This window comes from Eimeria acervulina, genomic scaffold (genome assembly GCF_000499425.1).
Source record: "Eimeria acervulina Houghton genomic scaffold, Eah_scaff51, whole genome shotgun sequence".
In the NCBI taxonomy this organism is placed as follows: domain Eukaryota; phylum Apicomplexa; class Conoidasida; order Eucoccidiorida; family Eimeriidae; genus Eimeria; species Eimeria acervulina.
Window position 1 is genome coordinate 22,937 of NW_013549754.1, and position 22,165 is coordinate 45,101.

At 52.7% G+C, this 22,165-nt stretch overlaps 2 protein-coding genes across 2 annotated transcripts; one reads left to right on the plus strand and one right to left on the minus strand.

Moving 5' to 3' along the window:
- Window positions 1–458: 458 nt before the first annotated feature.
- Window positions 459–13,847, plus strand: EAH_00010060 (WD domain, G-beta repeat-containing protein, putative; the record flags this gene model as incomplete). The annotated part of the gene is made up of 9 exons (XM_013395190.1): window positions 459–3,490; window positions 3,619–3,726; window positions 4,409–5,087; window positions 5,368–5,760; window positions 6,414–6,558; window positions 7,039–7,157; window positions 7,598–8,651; window positions 8,804–12,075; window positions 12,330–13,847. 9 exons carry the CDS (start codon window positions 459–461, stop codon window positions 13,845–13,847), a joined length of 10,320 nt encoding a protein of 3,439 aa, XP_013250644.1.
- An 816-nt stretch (window positions 13,848–14,663) lies between these two features.
- Window positions 14,664–22,165, minus strand: EAH_00010070 (hypothetical protein, conserved; the record flags this gene model as incomplete). The annotated part of the gene is made up of 15 exons (XM_013395191.1): window positions 14,664–14,829; window positions 14,949–15,130; window positions 15,228–15,362; window positions 15,518–15,604; window positions 15,710–15,825; window positions 16,035–16,493; window positions 16,653–17,055; window positions 17,214–18,327; window positions 18,724–19,148; window positions 19,280–19,441; window positions 19,583–20,102; window positions 20,319–20,647; window positions 20,792–21,253; window positions 21,389–21,679; window positions 21,932–22,165. 15 exons carry the CDS (start codon window positions 22,163–22,165, stop codon window positions 14,664–14,666), a joined length of 5,085 nt encoding a protein of 1,694 aa, XP_013250645.1.

Consider the following 22,165-nt stretch of genomic DNA (forward strand, 5'->3'; position numbering starts at 1 on the left):
ATTTAGCCCGTTTGGAGTGTCTCGCATGGAGCAAAGCCTCGGCAACAGCTTCTCTTCGAAGTGACAGTTGTCACTACTCTTTATTAGTCGAAGATCTCGCGAGAGACGAAACACTTGAGGGAAAACGATTAACTGCATGCCCCAGTGGACCAGTGGTTCGGTCGTGGGGCCCTACTTAGCATTGGCGATTGCTGTGCTCTGTCAGCGGCTTCAGTTAGAGCGTATACACTCTTTCATATAAGTTAATAGATTCCTCAGGACACAGCAACAGAAAATCTTTCCTTCCCAGGCAATCGCCCCAGCACAGCGTCGAGCGATCGCGGAGGTAGCTCAGCCCAAGTGGGTGGCCTTGCCGAACAGTACTTCACGAATCAATACTTTAGACAATTGATGTTTCTTAACTAAAGCCCAAAGATAGTTTGAGTTTCAATTGGGAGCCCCGTGTTTCGTGAGGACCCATGGAGCATCAGGCTGCATCAGACGCACCGCCTATCGGGAGAGAGTATAGCAGCAAACAGGCATCGGTATTGCCTGCCCGAAGGAGGAGAGCTCATGAGGAATTGATTGGCCGATTATATAGCGCAAATAGGGATAGCAGATACTTTCTCTCCTGCCCGCCGGAGGCACGGTTGCTTCCTCGCAGCTGCGATTGCGCACCGGCAGGTGGCAAGCGTGAGCCCAGCGCTCACTGTGGCTGCTCATTAAGTGGTCGGACACGGGAATATGGAGCTGGCGGAAGCCCGGCTTGTCGATGGAGCTGGTGCTGCCTCGCCAATTCAACATTTAAACGGTGTTCTGCAGCCCGTCACTCCTCAGGGGAGAGGCACCGTGCAAAGAGAGGGAACCAAATGGCACACCAGTCCAGAAATGACTTCTTTCAGTCAGAGTACCTGCATGTCGAGGATTTTTCAAGCGAGATCGAGAAATTGCAGGAGATGTTGTACCGCTATTCATGTGGCATCCTGTCACCTGAAGACGTGCATATACTACGCCATGTCCTGTGCGCTGAGAGAATTGGGCCCCTGATGCCTGGCAAAATAACTCTGCTTCACGAGCTCTTGAGTCACACGGGATCGAATGCTTTGACTTCCTCGGAACGCCAGTTGTTTATCAAGCTCCTGAAGAAAAGAGCCAATGGGGGCATTTATACCGATGAAGATGTCATCTTGCGGACGCTTTTGTTGCGAGCATTGGCAAATTCTCTCTCATCAGAGCAGCAACTGAATGCTTCGGCTGCCCTGCAGAACAAGTGCGCTCCCCCCTTGTCTCCCTGTTTACTTGATGATCTCCGTCGCACCATGAATGGACCAGATCATCGGCAGGGCAGGTATGCAGTACAGGCCGCCCTAGAAGAGCAGCTTGCGCCTTATTGTGGATGGGCCGAGCGAATGGCCATTCATCGGCTCCTATTTTTAGAACCTCCCTGGCCTCTTTCACCCGAAGAACGCCGTTTGCTCGAAACGCTTTACGTGCAGCCTGCAGTTTGGTGGTCACCGGCCCAGGAGAATAGATTCTTCACTAGCCTTGCCAAAAGTCGTGCAGGAGGAACCCAGGAATTTACGGACGAGGCATTTCAGCTCCTTTTGCAGCTTCTTGGAGCTTCCTTGACTTCCCCGCAAAGACAGCATTTGACGGCACTCCTGGGCGTGCCGTGTGTGCAGGTGGCAGGTTACCAGCCATCCACAATTCTTCCTAATGAGGGTAGGGCAACGCCTACGCCTGGCCAAGTGAGGACCATGGCTCTCCTACAGCGTGTCGTAGAAGGCGAAGCGCTAACTCCTGTTGAAAACGGGTTTCTACAGGACGGTATCCTGCGGGAGCTTTTGCAGCTGTTACCCCCAGAGGACTTGCAAGTGCTCTATAAATTGGTACTTTCCAGTGATCCGGTCCCGGTACCTCGATCAAGTGTGTTAGTACTTGAGGAGTTACAGCGTGCTCGAGAGCTGTGGGAATCAAGTGGAGACCTCACAGCGTGTGTGGAACAGATTGGCTGTAGTTGGTACCGGCAGATGTTTATGTATTGTCTGGCTTTATCCCTCACCGCCCAGCAGCTGAAAGTACTGACCCAGTTGATACATGAGAATTCTGAGGAGCAGGAACTCGACAAAGAGCAGCAACGCTCTCAAGAGGCATCAGCAAGCCTTCAACGAGCCGCCTGGCGTGCTTATGGCCCTCGTCATGGTGACAACGTGGGATATGCAGCTGCGGAGGAACCAAAAGCAAGGTGCACGGCCGAGAAGGATGCCCGATGCATTATTCAAGAGGGAGTACGGGGTCATGCGGAATTTCCAACGTATTCTGTGGAGGCGTTGACTCGTCAACAGGCAGATATCCTTGAGCTGCTGCTTGAACTGCACCATTTTGGCTGTCAGGCTTCAAAGCAAGACGACGTGTTGATGGACCTGCTTCGCACATTCAAGTTTTCAGGGCCTATTTTTGATCAGCCGCTAGAGTTTGTGAATCAGCTCCTCCTCGTCCAGTTTTCCATGTCCCTGTCTGATGGACAAGTAGAATGCATTAATCATGTTATCCGTGCAGCTCAATTTGCTCCCCACTATATGCCAGCTCACAACCATGCGCGAGCAGATTGTGGAGCGGTGCCAACCTCTGGGGACGCGATGATAATGCAACCTTTTCAGTTTCACTCTAAACTTATCACACCTAGTCAGCGACAGCTTCTTCAGTGGTTGCTGCTTCAGAAGATCAACCACGGTTGTGCACGTTTACAGCACCCTCTTTCTCGTCAGGGCGTGCCACCGCTCATGAATGGGAAATCTCCATCAGAGCTTTACGTCATCGTACCATACCAGCCGCTCCTCCAGCTGGCCACCTCACTCTCCGATGCCCAAGTTGAGATGCTTCTGCTCTTGTTGGACGAGTCTCGGGAAGAACCAACAGATCCGGGCTCAGAAGGAGCAGGGGGGAGTCTGAACATCAGAGAAGTAGACGATGGAAGTGCAAAAGAGGGAATTCCAGCGTCCCAGGAAATCGGTACGTCAATGCCGCTGCAGCCGGCGACTCAGCACCGCATCACTATCTGCCCCTCGACTCTAGAAGGGAGATCATGTACAACGAAGGACGCTGATGACACTATGACATTGCATACTTGTAAAAAGGGAGCAGTGGAAAATTTACTCCCGTCGTCCAAGGGCTTCCGAGATGAGGATTTTGCAGAGCTTATTCCATGCCAGTCAGCTGAGCTCCAGAACCACCAGGAAGGGCCGCGTGCTGGAGGGTCTGTATCTTCACATGCATTATCCCCCCTAGATGTGTCGCCACCTGTCCAGTTGGAAGGAGCAGATGGTAGCCAGCCAACTGGCAGAGCGCTTCTCGACGGAGCAGACGGAGCAGAGAACTGCGATGCGTCGCCAAGTGGAGATGTTAGTAGTCAAGGGCGGCTAGATGGGGGGCCCAGAACGAATGGGAAGATTGCTGCGGGTCTCCCGTCCCCCAATTCGTGTCGCGAGCAGCCGCCTACCCCTCGAACTTGGTGTGTTGCGCATTGACATGGAAGCGGTTCCTTGGGAAGTGCTTTACAGGTTGTACTATTTTACTGTGGTGGCTTAAGGGGAATTATTCGAGGCCAGTGGCCTTGCTCTGTCCTTTTTCGTGCTGCAGCTCTCCCGAAGATCTGGCCCACAAAAGACGTATGATGCAGCATCTGATTCTTGAGGCCGCAGACCAGCGAGTAAGGCTGGAGAGAGACACTGCTAATGTAGTAGTCCAGTGAGCGAGGAATCCTTTGTCGACTGACACCTTATTGGGACTGAGGTATTCATGTGGGGTGCCGCTCCGCAGATATTTCTGGAGGAATTGAAGGCGTGGCGACGGCAATACAACCAAAGGGCGAAGCTGCGAGAAGTCTTGAATGTATGTATGTAGCCTGCCATTTATTTTTACTCGAAGAGTGCGACACTCGGCCAACTGCATCCCTCTCATTGGTTGAATGGAACATTGCGGAGAGGTTTTTCTTCTGTGTGCACCTTTCGCAGCCCTACATTTTGAGGATTCAAGCACTTCAGCAAGGATATTTGAAACGTTGCCCCTGCTTGTACCACCAGCAACAGGATCAGAAGGAAGAAGAAGAAAGGCAGGCGAACCTGAAGCTTTTGGACTCTCTAGAGAGCTCTATCTGGGGAACAGGTCAGCATGAATACAAGTAGAGCTATCGGCGTAGTAGCCCCGCAGGAGTCACGCACCCTCTTTCTCATGTCATAGCAAAGGGCTATGCCGCGTAGGGGCTATTCCGATGGTTTGCCTGTTGGCTGTTTGATGTGCTGGTGGAAACATGAAGTAGACAGGGGGGACTGTTGAGTGGTAAATGCCTGAAAATGCTTGTGGCCTGAGCAGGAGACCACACCCCTAGTCAACTTGGCAGTTTCTCATTTCAAGGGCGTGTCTATTCCAGCGGAGAGCTCCAGGCGTTCGGTAGTGAGGAATTCGGCACGTTGAGACACGGGAGCAGTTCGTCGTCTGGGCTCTTGTCGCTTGCAACAGCTTTTCGACAAAGTGCAAGCACACTGGTTGGAAGGACTTTCTCGAAGGACATCTATTGTTCCACCCGACAGCAATCTCTGGCCAGTGCCAGTGAGTGCTGCAGCCTGGAGCAGGCATCGAAGTCGTCGGCAAGCGCGAGAGATAGTCGTTCCTCCGCTTCGCCTGTGGCTAAGACCCCATCGCACTGCAGTTCCCTGGGTTCGGCGCCGGTTTTAGGCAGCAGCGAATGCCAGTCACCAGTAAGCTCGCCGATACGCCTGCGCAGTCCCTCGGGGTCGCGTGCGGAGCGTCACCAACGGAGCAGCAGCCGTGATGAAAGTATATCACGAGGGGATCTAGAGGTTTCTGTGGAGGAGCGGAAGAAGCGCATGCAACGGCAGGCGCTGGAAAAAGCCCAAAGGATCAAAGAAGATGCGCGAGTGGCGTTTTTGGTCGTTTTCATGAAGCAGCTGCAGCCGGGGAATCCAGCTTTTGGAATTGAATTGGTTGACAGAATAAATTTGTCCCACCTAAACGCGAAGACGCTGCCAAAGGGAAAGGGATGGAAGACGCAAGGCTTGCTACGAATGATACAAGGCATAGTTAGGCTGGTTTGTAAGCTGCCTCGGGGAGCGGAAGGTACGTTTGTTCGCACCATGAGGACAAGCCAATGGGCATCGGTTTTCTTTGTTGCTGCTGGGCGACTGCTCGTAGCCTGCATATATCGCTTGTGGGCTTTTTGCACCGGCTGCTCGTTTGCGCACACTGCGGTAGCGTACTGTTTTCCGAGGACGTCGTCCATTTAGGCTGTAGCCTTGATGATACATACTCTCTGCTATTCTGGTTGCAGTCGCATCAACGCTGCAGCCACTTTTGGCTTTGGCAAATCAGACACGCGCAGAAGACATTGATCTGGCTATACATGCAGAGCTTGAGGGTATTCGCCGCGCTCTACTGCGTCTTCCCGTCGGTGGCGCAACCAGTCCTGAAAAGGGACAGGTAGGGGAAGGACAAGCTGAAAGTTTGCAGAGAGACGGGAAACGTAAATCAAACGAAGTCTTCATGGGATATGCAACTGCTGGAACCGAGGAAGAGGGGACGAAACTCACCAGCACAGAGGTGCCAGCCCCTGCAGTGACTGCAGTGACTCAAGAAGCGTCCCACCAGGATTCCAAGATAAATCAACTCAAGACAGAGGTGAGTCCCCATGTCTCGAGGACAGAAATCGCGGGCATAGCGTTTTCAGAAAAACTTATACATTCAGATGGAAGAGGCAAGGTATCCGTGAGAAAACATAATCCCGAGCTCGGCCGATTCGCATCGCCGTCGTTTATTGCCCTGCAGTTGCTTGAGTGCTTGCTTAATGAGACACTGGATGTTCGGAAGTCTAAACAGCTATGCATAGGCCTTTGGAAAAGTGACAGAGTGCGAATATGATGTTTCCCATTTGCAGAAGGAAGGGCAGGATAGTTCAGGACAACCAATGGCATTGCAGAAAGGGTCCCCTACCATCCTGGGCAGTAGGGGTCTTTCGTAGAGGAGCCAACTCAATCATTGGTTTTAGAACATGGCAATAGCCCCACGAAAACGCCTAAACGCTGAGCCTTCAGAAGTGCAAGGCACCTGCCCAGCCTTCCCAAGGGAAATAGTTGCGACAATGCGCCCATCACTGCAGATGCTTAGACTTTGTAAAATGCCACAGTGGGCATTACGGCTCTGATCTTTTAAGACCCCGAACGACATGAGGTATGAGACGGTGGGGCAATCTCCAAGTCTGAATCCTATTTTTCTAACGCATAGCAAAGGGGGCACGCACGGCGGCGTGGGCACAAAGGGAATTTTCTACGTCGGCCTACAGTTGGGGCCTCCTAGGAATAATGGATTGAAAAGCCCAATTCTTTGTAAAGAGAAGGGTGTGAATGAACCAACATTGACAGTGCCATACACGAAATCATAAGAACAACGGCACCGGCGAGCCGGGGGAAGACGCTTGTGCAGGGCATATTCAGGCAAATAATGCCCTGCACAAGCGTCTGTTTCCTGCTCGCCGGTCCCGTAGACCGGTCAGAGGTATACAGGGCGGTAGGTGTTCAGCGAATTAGTTGTTCGTAACGGTACGCCAGTGCAGTCGGCGGACGTACGTGGGGAGTCACTATATTGTATTTCGTGGTGCTGCTAGCCATGTGGGGCAGCAAGGACTGCAGGTCGGGACGCATACGTTTCCCGCAAAGAAAAACAGAATCCCGAATATACGCGGGTGTCGTGATCCTTTGTATACAAGTTGTGCAGTGAGGCAGGAGTGGTCGGTCGTACGCCAGAAGCGGTTCGCACGACCGCGCCCATAGCTTCAGGGGGGGGAACTATTACGTTCATTTGCTCGCTGTGCTGTCTTTTTAAAGCGGACGAGGAAGTACAGGTCGCCCGTCTGTTAACTGGAAGGAGTGTGGTAGGGAGCAGTGGATTCCCACCCATGTGCAAAACTCCGTGTACACGCAACCTGAATGCGGATGCCATTTAGCATGGTCCTTTTAAACAACCTTGTAACTTTAATTTTGGAAACAGTGAGGAAGGACATGAGGAATTTGGAACTTCATTTCCGCATCGCTGCTGCGTGGACTCATGGGGCACTCTCCGCGAGCGGTCAAGCGCAGCTGGTCTACTGCCAGCTGGAGCTTCCACTAGTAAAACAGCGAGCATCTCTAAGAAACTCAGTTGCTTGTGAAGCAAGAAAAAATATCATCTAGTTTGTGGCAGTTGAGTTGGGCTAGTAATGGCTGCAGTGGGAAGCTGGATCAGGTGCGGCGTCAGCATCTGTCGGTGCATGGTTTATTACTTAACTGTTGTCCGTGGAGAGAGATGCCTATTCTTGTATTGCATCGTTAGCATTATCTATATGTTGCCGACAGCTTTGTCGGTCTTTTTCACTCCCTCAGTGCTGCGGATTCCACTAGTCCTCCAGGACTTGGAGTAGATGTGGCATGCGTTTGTACTTTGGGTTTCTTGTTATGCATGCAGTGAGCCTAGTAATTTGCGTCTTTTTGAGTATCTCTCTAACCAGGACGCCCCACTTTAGGCCGACGCAACTTCACCGTTGATGGTGTTGTTGGGTGACCGCGGGCAGGCAACCGGGCAGCTCTTTGGAGGTCCCCATCCGAATCCGCAGTCAGGAGTTGGGTTGTTCCCAGATGAGGACTACTTTGAACAGTCTAATGCCCCTGGCAGCACGTTCGCTGCCGCCACAGTTGAGCTGGCGGGTCGCGGCGGTGACGAGTGCCGCGCTGTGATCCCTTCCGTACGGCCTTTGCGCTCCTTTGAGGGATTAATCATGGGGCGTTCAATCCAAGGCCGTGGCAGCACTGAGCCTCCTTCTGGAGGTAGTCAGATATCCCGTCAGCCGCCAAGCCTCCAAGAATGCAGGGACCCCTTGCTTTTCCACCATACTGGTGTGGACTGCGGCATCTTGGGCTTCTTTGGCCGGCCTATGTGGTATTCTGACCCTGCAGCCGACCGAAACATATTTATTCAGCCTGAAGGAGTCGAAAGAACGAAGGGGTGGTGTAATGCAGGGGCATGGGCGATAGCGCCGCTCGCAAAGACGCCTTTGCCTGCTGCCCTGTTCGGCCACGTGGCGATGTTCCTTGGTGCAGAGGATGTAGTAGCGCTTGCATCTGTTTGTAAGAGCCTTCGATGGATAGCATTCCACCGTGACACTTGGAAATCGCTTTGTTTTTCAGCAGGGGTTGTTTCGTACCATCGTGTAGCCGCCTCGCCGCGTCATCAGCCTGGTACTAGGGTCACTGGAAAAAGACTCCGATGCACAAAGCCGTCGAATGCAGCTCAGCCCGATCTTAACGCACACACACGGAAAATTTCGAGGAGACGAGACACCATTAGTGACAGCTGCTTCCGGTTGGACAGCAGCATCCGCAATTCTCTACAAGATTGGCCTTCGTGCGCGGGACTCTTGCGGGAAGATGCGCATTCCGAGTCATCTTCTTCAGATCTCGGCCGGAGGTGTGGAGTAGACAGGCCTGACACTGCCCCTCCCTGTAACAGGGCAGCACGATGCAGGCGCAGGCAGTCGGAGTCAGAAATTTACCCGTTGCCCGCGGCGGATAAGCCATGGGAAGCCGGCCTGCACTGCCGAGGACTGCAGGTTCTGAGCGAATGCACCCGTGAGTCAAGGCTTGATGCACATATTTGACGGCAGAGGCCGTAGCTACTTTGCTTGAATGTGGTCTTGGGGTTGCAGCCAGTGGAACCTTTGGCCTTCTTGCCAGAGAAGTGGCTGAAGTTGTGCTTGCCGTTGTTTCTTGTGATTTTGCAGTGCACGAGTTGGTGGACTGGCGTTTCCTGTTCCTGCTAAACCGAGTTAGCCCTGGTCCCAGGATACATATCCACGTCAGGGAGTTGAAGCTACAGTTTCCCATGTATCCTGTTGTTCCAGATATGACGAATGCCCGCCGCTGTTCTACGGCGGGAGGCGCGCCTACGGGTGACGGACAGGAATGCGGCAGCGGGGAACAGGAGAAACAGCGCCAGCTCAGGCATGCTCAGAAAAGGTGGCTTAAACCGCAGGAGTTTGTTTCCACCTTCATTCGCAGGGCTCTGAACATTTCTCAGCCCATGAGGCTACGTCATTTGAGACGAGGGAACCGCCCAGGATTGTGTGTGGCAGAGATTCTGAGGGAGCAGCACTACTTGCTTGAATGGCAAGTCCCCCTGCGCTGTCTGCAGGAACCCTCTGCCCGTTCTTCCTGTTCTGTCGCTGAGGCCAAAGGCGACTCCTCTCTGGTGTGGCCGCTACCCCCTTACGGCTCGCTGGAGCTCGACTCTCTGGCTCAGCTGGGTGGCGGCTGGAGGCACCAAGACAGGATGGAAGTTCACAATGTTGTGGACGAAAACCGCCCCCGGCGCTCACGACAGGTTCCTGAGGTGGATGCTGTGCACGATGACCGTCTTATTTTCGATGTGCTTGACCGTGGGAGTGTTTTTGCAAGCCTTCTGTCCCCTCTTTCTGTTGGGACAACCGCGGCAGCCATTTTTGTCGGCGCTGTGCTCGTTGCGGTTGCGACGTCGAGTGCTACGGCGGCCATCACCACTGCGGCAGCTGCCACGGCCACACTTGCGGCGCGAAGTTCCAGGTTATTTAGAGTGGATCTGCACGTGCTTGAGAGAGATGAGCACGAAGACGACCAAGAGGAGGTGACGGAGTGTGATATTCCACCATCTTGCTTGGTGTCGAGCTTCTCCGGGTCACGCGGGTTGGCACCAGGACCATTGGCTAGTGGGTACGGCATTCATGGGGAGATTGGAAATGAGGCGACTCCATATGGAGCTGGGCCCCCAAGCAGTTGTGGTCCCGCGTGTGCCGGAGAGGAATCATTAAGTGGAAGCTTGCGTCCACGGCTGCCGCATCTCGGGCGGCTGCTTGAAGATCGACTTGTACGACTCTTTCGCTCGTCAAGACTTGCCAGCGCTGCTCTGAGCGAAGCATCTCGAGCGCTTGCTAGCACAATTTTGAGCAGCATTTCAAGAGATGCAGCGACAGCAGCGTCTACTGTTCTTGCAGCTGCAGGCGCGGTATTAACGGCAGTGCTCCGTCCACCTGGGACAGGGCAATGCAGACCTGCCGGTAATGTTCAGCCACTGGGAGGCCCCACCGATATGCGCATATCTCAGAAACAACGACTGCCACAGGGTGGTGTCCAGGTGGCGTCACCTACTGGTTCGCAACCAGATGCGGAGGTCGAAGGAAAGCGTGTGGGAAAGTCCGTGGACTCATCTAGCAATACGAAAAGCATGAAACAATTCAAACATTTTCTGACGCAGAATAGAGGAAACCCAGAGCAGCTGCATGGAAAAGAAGGGCTTCGGCAATTAAGGCGACGAGGTGCATTGGGAGACTCGGCGTTTCTTCGCTCACCACCTGCGGCACCTTTCAAGCCCCGCAGATCCCAGTCTTTCTTGTCGGTATGCATTGGAGCTTTTCACCGCCGAAGCTGTTGCTCTATGCCGGCACGGTGCTCCCGGTCTTTCAACCCGTGTGACATTTTTGGCCAACCAGGCGGTGGCCAGTCAATCGCCCACAGAGTGCGAGCCTTGAGCACGGGGGCGGCAATCCTGCAGCACCCGCAAAGTCACGTGCGCAGACCTCTGTGGCGTGGCTCAAGCTCGACAAGCGAAAGCAACTCAGTAGGAACGGAACGTGAGGATACGTCTTCGAGTGACCAAGACCGTGAAATGAACGGATCAGGTGCTACATGGACCCCAACATTAGAGTTTTCGGGACAAAGTTTCGGCTGTTTTTCATCTGGCTGGCGTCTAGAGGGCCCACCTTTGCAGCCTGGCCACGGCTTGTTGCTGTTTGTGCGGACGTGCCTGCCACCAGCAACTCTCCTTTGCCGGGCACGTGGGAGTATGAAGTGTTACAGGCTAGGAACCTCCGAATGGGATGCTGCAGCTGCATCCCCGTTTAGGGGCCTTCCGGAAGATGTGCCTCTGTTATTACCGATGGATGCAACAGTAACAGACTTGGTGAGATTGCTTTTCCTCACTCTGACGGAGAGAAAGTACGTGTTGCCACTTATCTCTGATACGCAGGTAGGCGACCCCCAAGTGAGCAGCAGTCACTTAGATGGAATAATGGACCGTCCTTACTATCGTCGCCGAAAAGACAGAAACGGTCAGACGACGCATTCATCGGGGGCGGGCGTGTTACGCTTTTGGCTTGCTTCCACTCATCCCAACAGAGAACACGACGAGCAACCGTTACCGTCCGCGAAACTGGCCGCAGACTTGCGCCTTACGTCTTGCGAGCGCCTTACCCTTACTGTTATGCCTTTTGCACTTGCCAGGCGTGGTGCATCAGCCTGCGCAGGTTGTTTGACGCTCACATGCGGCCCACGAGGCCCTCCGGCGCAGACACCTGGGCACCGCGGGAACTCAAAAGGGGTTCAGAGCGGAACTATTTTGCCACCGTGCAATCCCCATCTGCATCCCACTGAAGATGAGAGGTCGCCAGATGAAGCTAGTCCCTGGTTGCTGTCGCCCTTATCTGCATGGACGCAGGAAAACACGCTAACGGTGGAAACGGGCATGCCTACAGAGGGCGAGCCCACAATAGTTCTGCGCCGTGAAGCTGCTCTTGAGCCTGTGTACATGACAGCTGAGTCAAACAATCTCTGCTCACAAATGGAGTCATGCCCGCAAGCTGAGAGCTTTTTTGAAGAACTTCGGCCTCATAGGTGTGCCACCAACACCGAGCAGCGTGAAGTCAATGTAGATGGCAAAGCCGCTTCTGTCTTTCTGGCACCTGATACTCCAATGTATGCGGAGCCTACCAGCGCCTTGAAGCCAACTGAAAGAACCTCCCTACGGGACGCTGAAGAGGACGAACGCGCCAACACTTTGTACTCCAACGCAGATTCAAGTGCATCTGTAGACACTTCCTCGCGGCGCTTTGCAGGCATAACGCTGGAAGAGGAAGATGCGAATCTGTGCACACCGTGGATTCTTCAATCGTCAGTGAATGCGAGGCAGTTTGAGTACCATCCGGCGAAGGGTAACGTGTTGCTCACAGGCAACAATGATGGAAGGGTGAGCACTCGAGTCCCCCACTCCCTTCTTCGCGTTAGAACTCACCGGCAGACTAGAGATGCGAATTTCTGCATTAGTCAGTCCGTCTCCTGCCATCAGAAAATCATGCGCATTTGTCGGCATGCTTCGGCGGTGCCTTATTGGCGTGTTCACGATCGTACCTACACTGCCTAACTGCTGCAGGCGGTCAGCTAGGTTGAGTCGGTAGTGTCTCTCCTTAGTGCTTCCATCCGTGCTTTCCTGTGTGGGCTCAGGTGCGTGTTCTCGACTGGAAACGAGATGTTGTCCTAGGAACAGAACTTGTTGATAGCCACCCCATTTTAGCCCTTTCTTGGCTGAAGCACCACCCTGAGTTGTTCGTCTGCGCTGCTGGCGTGTCTGGCATCCCATACGTTGTCCGCTGGAGAGAACAGGACGACATATGCTTGCACGAGGTTAAAGGGGACCGCGGGAGAATACCAAAGACTGCAGTCCCCTCTTCTCAGCCATCGTTGCCTCGTAACATGCAGTCTCGACAGCCAGCGCAGCAGCAACACCATGTGGAAGTGGGTGATTTCGAGGCGAACCAAGGTGATCATTATTCCGGAGATCGCGATGACTTCCTTGATGGTTCAACAGTGACAGCTGCTTTAACGTGGTTCAGGCGCTGTGGGCGAGGCGAACGACTAAGCAGGGAAGGCACTGCATCTTTGCGCATTGTACACCAGTACTGCGCTTGCGAAGATCTGAGCTCTGTTTCAGTCAACAGCACGGATGACTACCTTCTTGTGTCCGGGAGAAGCGCAGATCTCACCATTCATGACGTGGCCACGGGTGTGAGGCTGGGAACCCTAAGTGGCCTCCACTCGGACAGCATTAACATTGTGCGATTCGCACATATCTCCCCCCATCTTTTTGTCACAGCCTCTTTTGACCAAACCTGCAGACTCTGGGATCTTCGCCAACGGATCAACGGCCATCAACCACTCCTCACCGTTGATACTGGCAGTCTTAGCGTAATGTGCTGCTTCGACGATTCAGACGAATGGCTACTTTGCAGCGGTGTGGATGCAGCGCTGCGGCAGGTCTGTGTGAGGTCTTCAACCGTATTCCCCCAGTCATTTGCAATCCCTCCTGTTAACGCCGAGACTAACTTCCGCCGTGCGGTCTATCTACAGGGAGGAAGGGAATTCATCACAGCTGGTACTGAGGAAGGGTTTTTCCGAGTTTTCAGTCGTCTTGGGCGCGACTTGGGTCTAGTCAGTCTCGAAGGGTTGCTTCGGCCGTTCATTCGAGTGCGCTCATCTCAGGGCCTAGCGACACTGGCTGACCTGCAAGCAGAGCTCTTGAATTTGCGCATATACTTGCGCTCCCACATGGCATTAGGACTCAGTGCCATGAGCGACGCTGCACTGGCCACAGCTGCGGGCGTGAGTCGGAGTTCAGTTGCTGCAGTCCTTCGGACTGCTTTCCGACACCTAAGTGTAGGTCCCACTGGACTGCTCGACGGGGAACTGCTAGATAGAATGCGGCAGGCTGTGAATGGCCCGGGATCGCCTTGGTTCTTTATTTGGCAACAGGGAATGCGCAGTGAATCAAGCTTGTTTCAGGACACAGGCACGGGCATCCCAGAAAATAGCGTCATCGAAGAGTATGTGCAGTCACTCCGCGCACACCCGCAGGAACGGAGGCTTGTTGGCGCATTGCTGGCGACTAAGGATCAAGTGGAGACGGCGAACGGAGAAGCGTCTTATGTGGCAATGTCACGGCTACCAGCAACGATGCTGGGATAGTCGTATGATATGAGCAAGGATGGGGGAAGCCAGCAACCGAAACAGGGTGAAGAGGGCTCCCCCGAGTTTGCCAGGCTGTTTCGAATGCGATTTTATGTAAAGATATTTTGGAAGACGCTGGCACCGTTAGAGGAAGAAGCACAAATATTTTTGGTTACGAAAAGTCTGTGGTATGGTGCCTCCTCCGCAGCCCACCAACTGCTGCGCCGCAGGCCAGCCACTGGCAAGTCCAAGAATCATATTGGCACCTCGTAGGCAACTTGTACATTGCGTGTTAGGCGACCGTTTAACGCGTGATTTTCCAAGTTCGGCATTTGCATGACGTACCTGCATTCTGCCATTCACGGGAAGTCCTACACACGACCACTACTATCGTCAAGTTTTGCCATTGGCTGATATCAGACTAGCTTAGGTGCGACGTAGATCATCGGTTAGTCAACAACTTCAAGTGCAAGGTGCCGCTGGTTATTTGGCAGGGAAATATTAGAACGCCTTATACTAGATTTTGCTGCATGAGTGTCCAACTGGAGCAGAGCAGCCGCCAATGTATGACGCGCCCCGGCACTAATAGAAATACACAGATAGCTGCGAAGCATAGGAGGGATCATGCAGTTGGGTAAATATTCTACATGCAGGCCAAGGCAGTTGCTTTGGGGTTTGGTAGCTTACTGCAAATTTCGGGGTGCCCAAAGTACACAAAACTTGCAGGGGGGGCTCGTCGCTAAGCCAGCGACACTGCGGAAGCTAGCAAATAAAGATATCCTGCTCGCAACCGTGAATCATTTTTAAATACCAAACTACAACTCAGCAAGCACGTTATCTTGAGAAGACAAGGACGTGAGCCGGGTTGGAAGCACATTCCCAATTAGTGGGGTTGAGACTGCCTGAACCAGTTGTGAACGGCGTTCCCTTCTGCAATCCTGAGTTTACTGACTTCGATGTACCCTCAACCAGAACAGTTGGTAGCCTGAACGATCCTGGCCTGAGTTCATAAGTGCGCCCACACGCATAAGACGCTGACCCACCGGAAATCCGATAGGATTTCCGGTGGCAACCGCGATCGCCTCAACATAATACAGGAATGCGGAAGCTAGGGCTCACCTGGAGGGAACAAGAGTCCAATGAAGAGACTTTGTGCTAAGAGGAAGGATGATGACCTGCGTCTTAATTTGCCCACCAATCATAAATGGACAATCAGACGGAATTGCCACTGAACTGCAGTCTGCTGAGTCCTCCACGGTCAGGCTTTCCGCACGAGGGTACAGCAGACGTACAACCAGTTCCTGCGCAGCCACACTCATGAACGTTCCTTCTAAATGTGTCACTTTTAATGCGCCTAAGCGAATCTAAGGAAAGTCAGCCAATGGAGCTGGGGCTCACCATGGCCTCTCGGCTCAGATTTTCAAGAGCTGCCGAAAACGCGAACGGGACACCAACCGCAGAGGTAACTGGATGAGCCAGGTTAATATGCAGGCAGCGCACCCACAACGGCTTTACTATTGCTGGAAGGCGTGTCTGTAGGTTACACACAGCAGTAAGCAGCGCCGAACAGACCGTCAGTACTGAACAGCAACTTCATCGATAGAACCGTCAAATGCACGCGAAGCTAAAATATTCTGTCCAATAAGAACACTATGCAGTCGCTGTGGTGGATCATCCAAGAAACGTACAATAGTCATGTTCTCTTTTATGCCGGGGTCAGCGCAACAGAACGGGAATGGCAGGTAGTTAGCAGTTCGGGTGTACTTCAAAAGGACCTGAGCCTCACACATCTACAATGAGCAAAGCAATTAGCCCTCTTTTCTACCACAACATAATGTGGCGCGCACGACGAGAAGACATTCAAGGATGGTATTACGTACTGCGGCCTGTTCTGATGAAGTAAAGGTCTTCGAAATCCCTGACCAAGATTCGCCCGGAAGCAGAGTACACGGAAGCTCTGGAGTGATGAAGGACAGTTGACGGCCTAAAGACTTCTCTGCAGAGTATGCATGACAGCCGAGGACGCACACGGCATTACACTACTGCTAAGGCGGTGCAGACACACATGTTCGTGAGCTCTAGCACGCTGAATACAGAAACATGGGCCAAACATCAATTTACGTTGGCAGCAGCCAAATAGGACCCCTCTGTACCATGGGAATAATTATTAACGTCCAGTAAGTGTGTAGGCGAATGAAGCCCTACCTGAAGTGCCGGAGGAGAAGTCCTGACCCTCAAAACCACAGAACTTTACGTCTGTTAGTTGAAGAGCAATGTCGGAAACATTCGCGACGTTCACCCGGCGAGCTTCAGAAGGCCCGCCAGCACCTGTTGAAGGGAGGGATATCAAGCCCGAGGATAAGTTCAAACAACGTTGGCAGTCCACAGCACTGGTGGTTGTCAACCTTTGAATAATGTCATCAAGGTTAATATCAACAGTAACACGAATATCGAAACTCCCCGAGCGACGCAGACGGATGAACATGGGGATACAAATAATCTTAAAGGCTTCGGGCGCAGTGAGCTCGTCACGATCAGTGTCCTGCCCTTCCTCCCCTACAAGCGCTCCCCACTCAGCAATAGAAAGCTTGTCGCGGTAGTCCCGAGGGTCAAATACCCACGGAGAACCCACGCGTTCCCGCCCACCAGTCGCCTCCCTTTCTTCTGCATACAACACAGTCGCAATAACTCGGCATGGCCTCCTTAGGGTGACAGCGTACATAACAGGTAGAAGCTGAGTGAGCCGGTACTACCATTCTGTAGCAGGCCCATCGCGCCATGGAGCGTCTGCAACGTGAAACACAATTAATATGGAGTACGTACTTGTACATTCCAGCCCTGGGCCATCTCTCCCTACTGTAAATGGCAAGCAGGGCGATCCATTAGTAGGGACTCGCAAGAGTCTCGGGTAGGTAGGCAAGTCTATGCTTCCGTTTGTTTGCATTTGCTCCACCGCATTTCTAGATTGACATGCATCACCACCAAGCTCTTTTCTTTCATCCAATTCCATCAGATAAGACTCAAATTCATCCTCCAAAAGGATGGAGGTGTCAACTGTCCGGTCATTCTCACCCCCAGATTCTTGCGCCGTACACTGCACACCAATACTAAATTTGCATTCACTCCAATCCTGCTTAATAGTTAGCCGCACTGTGTATGGAGCAAGCTCACCAACACAGATGCACTTTGACGGGTAGTCTTCAATCGTATCGAGCTGGAAGGAATCCTGGCCGGTGGACACAGAAAACACACAAGATGGTGACTGAGTCGACTAAGAACTGGGCAGAAGCTGCTCCTCACAAGTCCCGCAGAACGGTGCTGCAGTGTCCGCGTAGATAGTAACCAGCACATTGTAATGAGCAACAGAGGTTTGTACTGACGTACTTTTGATAAGCACACAGAAGGCAAAAACGGCTCAGCTAGTCCGGGGCGTTCAACATCATAAAGGGGTGCCGGAGGAATGCATAGCTTGTGAAAACGAATAGCCCGGCGAATCGGAGAAGGCCAACAGCCGTCAGGAACCGCCCGGGGCTCTGAAAAGCTAAATGCAGGAAATGCTTTGCCAGGAAGGCGGGACACCTCCCACTCTAAGCAGCATAAAGTAGCCAGCTGGAAGCAAACCGACGGACATAAAGCCCAGGACAGGTGCAGGCGGCGTACAGTTGAGCCGCTGACATCTCTAAGCTCCTGGGGGGCCAGATACAAGTCACAGTAGCAGAGCTCTCCATGAGGCAGTGTGACAGACGCACATTCCGCTGGAAATGCACGGCCGCCTTCCTCTACGGCAGTTACTTGCGGACAGTCTTTCGAGGTAGCCAGGAGACACTTTGCCTTCTTCCCGGTGCTCGTTACAAGCTCCGAGAAGTTCCAGACACAGATGTCAAACCCCAGCCGGTGCTGGAAACATACTCTGCCAATTTTCACACCTTCCCACACGGAAGCACTTTCAGAGCCTGCCTGAGGCACGGAAACCCTCTGCCTCACAAACAAGCCAGTGTCTGAAACCATTTGCTCACGATGCAACTCAGAGGCGAAGTCTGTCCACACCACTACCGCGTGCAGATCCAAATGGAATATCCATTGGCTGGCGCCACAAGGCTGCTCGAAGCGTCTCAACAAAGGCAGGAGCATTTCTACATATCCGTACATTTGCTTTCTCTTTGAGGCATCAGGATCCTCGATATCTTCCCGCAAGGCAAGAATGTTCAGAATCTCGAATGATGCCTTTAGGGCTATATGGCAGTTCTCAGCATCTGATTGAACCCCTCCAGTAGTTGTCGCCGCAGATGCAACAAAAGAATCCGCTGAACAAGCTGCCATTGCAGGCTGTTGCACGTCCACAGAACCAGGCAGAGACCGAACGGAATCTTCAACTGCCGAGCTGAACCGCGAGTCAACCCGCGCAATCTTATGCAAAAAGGCCGGCGGCTCGATTGACAGTAAGAGAGAAACACACAGAGTAAGTCTCGCCAGCACGTACCGATACAAAGGCCACCACCTGCAGCATAAACCACAATCCGCTTGGAGAGCTGATAGGCTAGAAGAGACTATGAAGTACTGGCGTGCTCACTGTGTGCACCATCCTTGTGGAAATATAAATTTACATACATACACATATATATGCATATATATGCATATAGATAGATAGGTAGATACAAACATGCAAATATACATAGGTATGTATTAACAAGAGCAATAGTAAACACAGATAATATGCATATATAGATAAATTAGTAGATGGATACAGATAGATATACATAAGTAAATAGATATACAGACCACACCTATACACATACACAGCAACAGAAGAAAATACACAAAAACAAGCAAACACACCCACGTACACCAAACGATAAACGCACTCGATGGGTGATGCACATGCAGCCTTGCTCACCCTGTGCAATTCCCAGCCCCAGAAAGACGCAGGCGACTGCCAGCAGGCAGATGCGGCTCATCAGCGACAGATTGGCTGAAAGTTTCGGGTTGCCTTGCAGGCGCAGTCGTCTGAGCCGCTAAAAAAAGCTCAGGATTTCCAGAGTCTCCGTCTATTGCTGCTGGCATGGAAGCGCCCTTCTCATTTTTAGGGTGTTCGCGGCATTCAACATCAACAGCCTGCTGCAGGGCTACAGGCTCCGCAGTGTTGAACGGTGCAGACACTGCTTCAAGATGCCACGTTTTATGGCGGCCGTACTTATACGATGCAAAGGCCGTAGCCAGGGTGAAGTACAGCTGACGTGCCGTCATCATCCGGTGGCCGTCAAACATGGCGTCGGCGAGCTCGCATGCCAAAATAGGACAACTACGGTATCCCCCAACGAGCTGCAAAAGGCACAGTACCAATTCCGCAACTCGTTGTTAAAATTGAGCAGGCGTTCGTTTTACGGGTTCTCTTCAGTGAGAATACGTGCAACAGTGCATTTGCATTGTTGGATTGCACGCGCAGAACCAACCTTATAGGCAATATGAGCCTTGGACAGCAAGTGTGTCGCATGCGTGAGCACTTGCGCCTCATTGAAGAAGAATATAAATCGAAGGAATACTTCTTCTTGCGCTGCAGCAGCAGCCGCTTCAGGGTCTTGCGAGTTTGAGGTTGCGAAGGCGCCCGTTCCATGCTGTGCAAATACGGCATGCCCACAGGCATCGAAGCATCATAAGGTATGCAAATGGGGCAGTTACACACCAATGTTTGCTCCTTTCAGCAAGCCAAAACCCTAGAAATGATGCTACGTGGAAGCAGGACGAAGTTCGCGCACCTGGAGGGTATCTGGCTGCCCAATCCACTCAGATGGAACCCCGAGTCCACCTTTCATGGACGGTGGAGGGTGAACTTCCTTTGCCGTCCTGATCCAGGCTCTGACGTGCTGGAGGTACCTAGCAGCAGCTTGATAGTGAAAGCCGGCTAGCTGCCACACGTCACGGGTGTCGAGCGACGGAGGGCTCGTCCGCATGGCATCTTCGCACAACTGGGCAAGCAGCTGATGCAGCTGGGCTAGCCACAGCGGAAGCAAGTAGCCCTGTAGCGGTGACTCTGGAATATTTTCCCGTAGAACTGCGCGGTGCTCGCGGGCGTGATGGGCTGCCTTAGACGGCTCTTTTGCTTTAAAGTACATCGGGTACATGCGCACGCTTATTAAATTGCAAACCGTCATCCGTTCAAGGGCAGGGGCCATTTGTGAGTAGCTGGTTAGGAACTGCCAAGCAGTGATATAACTCTTCATAGCGGCGTGAGGTTGTTGTGCAAATTCCAGCATGTATCCAGCCTTTATTAGACACCTGGTCTGTTCACACCAGCATTGGGTTCCACGCACAGGGATCGCGCTCAGCAGCTTTCACATGCAGCCATCGACCTAAAACCGCGACTAAGATGCACAGGCTCGAAAAGCAACAATTAACAGAAACAGTTTCAGGCAGACACAAACCTGGTACACATGGAATGCGCTTGTTTGTGAACGATCCCCTTTAAAAGTCACTTGCGTCTGCTTTTTATACCGCCGAGCTTCAGTTTCGTAATATTCCACGCTGCAATCGAAGGAAACCTGGGCCAACAGCAACACCCGCAGGACAAGCTGCCCGTTTCCAGAAAATCTGAGGGCTAAAGGAAATAGACCCAAGGGCTTATTTTCAAGGACGAGGCCGCAGTACGGCTCGAAAAGCAAATACTGATTTATCACCTGTTCCAGCTTTTCCAGTTTAGCCTTCAAGTCATCCACGCCGCACGTTATGAAGATTGCAGCAATGTCTGCTGGATTGAGTTTCTTCAAAAAGCCAACGGCTGACTGCGGATCTTCCATTCCTGTCGGCAGAATGACGAAAACTATCTGAAAAAGAAAAGACCAACACAGTTGACTGGCCCCCCAGTCGCCTGCCAAAATCCAGAAGGCAGGGCTATCGGCGGCGCGACCCTCTAGTCTCCAGTCCGTTCAAGCGAAAAAGAAATGCGGTGTGAACAACGTTGTACTCACAATCTTGGGAACAACAATGCGCCTCTGGAGCCTCTCCCTGAAAAACTCAATGGTAGCCATTGCTTCTGCCTCAGCAACTGCAACTGCGCTTCCTCGGGAGCCGGCGCGGGCCTCGCTGCAGCTACCAGGTGTCCTCGAACCCGTCGTCGCGGGGACTGAACAGGGTGACTCTGAACCTGAGGCATTCGGCAAAGCTGGCCTCATATTGTCTTCATGAGCAGGTGTATGAGGCGGCGCCAGATGTGCTGGGCTTGAAAAATCTTCTTGTTGAGTTTCCATTCGGCGCGCGCAGCCATCGCGAGTACAGCACGGTCGGGATGCCGAACAAGGTGAATGACTGGAAACATCCAGGGAAGGTGTAACAGAAGCAGCGCAGCAACCACAACAGAAGTCTTTGGTCTCATAAACCCTCCTCCAATCGAAAGACAAAATGAGACAAGAAGGCCTCTCCGTACGCATCCGCTGCATCCATGCATGCTTGAGAAATCCCTGCGGACGCCATTACGCACGCAATGGACAGCGAGGGATATTTAAGGCATAAAATAATACCAAGCACGTCCCTTCGGTGTCTCCTAAAAGATGAGCAAGGTGACTTACTTTGTTCAAAAGCTGGCCTACTGATATTATCTTCTTACGTTGGGAGCCCTTCTCCCGCTTTGCGCCTGGAGCCTCCGCTGGAAATAAAACTCTTGCGGGGACGCACTTGTCACTGCTCATTGAGCCACCTTCTGACTGATCGCCCACAGGCTGAGAGCACTGGTCCCGACTGGGGAGTGGGCTGGTAGAGTCTAGCCGGGGTGTGGTGCCAGACACTGGAATGGACGGCTCTGCCGTGCCGGATTTGGTAGTGTCGTCGCAAACCCCATCCTGCGGTGGGGTTTGACAAGCCTAAGCAAAGAAATTACATGCTCATTGGAGCGGCGCAGTATTACAGGCTCTTTTCAACCAAAAACCTCCTGTGTGCACTTTAGCTGCTTGGCTACTAGCCACGCACGTAACTACTTTACCTGCACTTCCCGTACATCTCTGTCCTCGAAAAAGTCTCGATAGCTATGCATCAGACTTACCTCATTTGTATCGCAGAATACATAACTCAAGCGCTGCCGCCTGCTGCGTGAGCTAACTCGCTCGCATTCAAACGTTTGCCAGAGCAAGGCGTGTAGGCTTCTGGGCGCGCACACGCAAATAAGCGGTATTGGGGGAGGGCTGCATGACGGAGGGGAAAGAGGAAACATTAGGAAGGAAACACTGCCTGGTGTTGTACAACAATAGGCAACGATCCCCTTGCAACTCAGTGGGCCGTGATAGGACACGCGAGTCCTCCCTCACAGCTCGCAAGAATGAAGCTATGCGAGGCAGAACGCGTACAGCCAT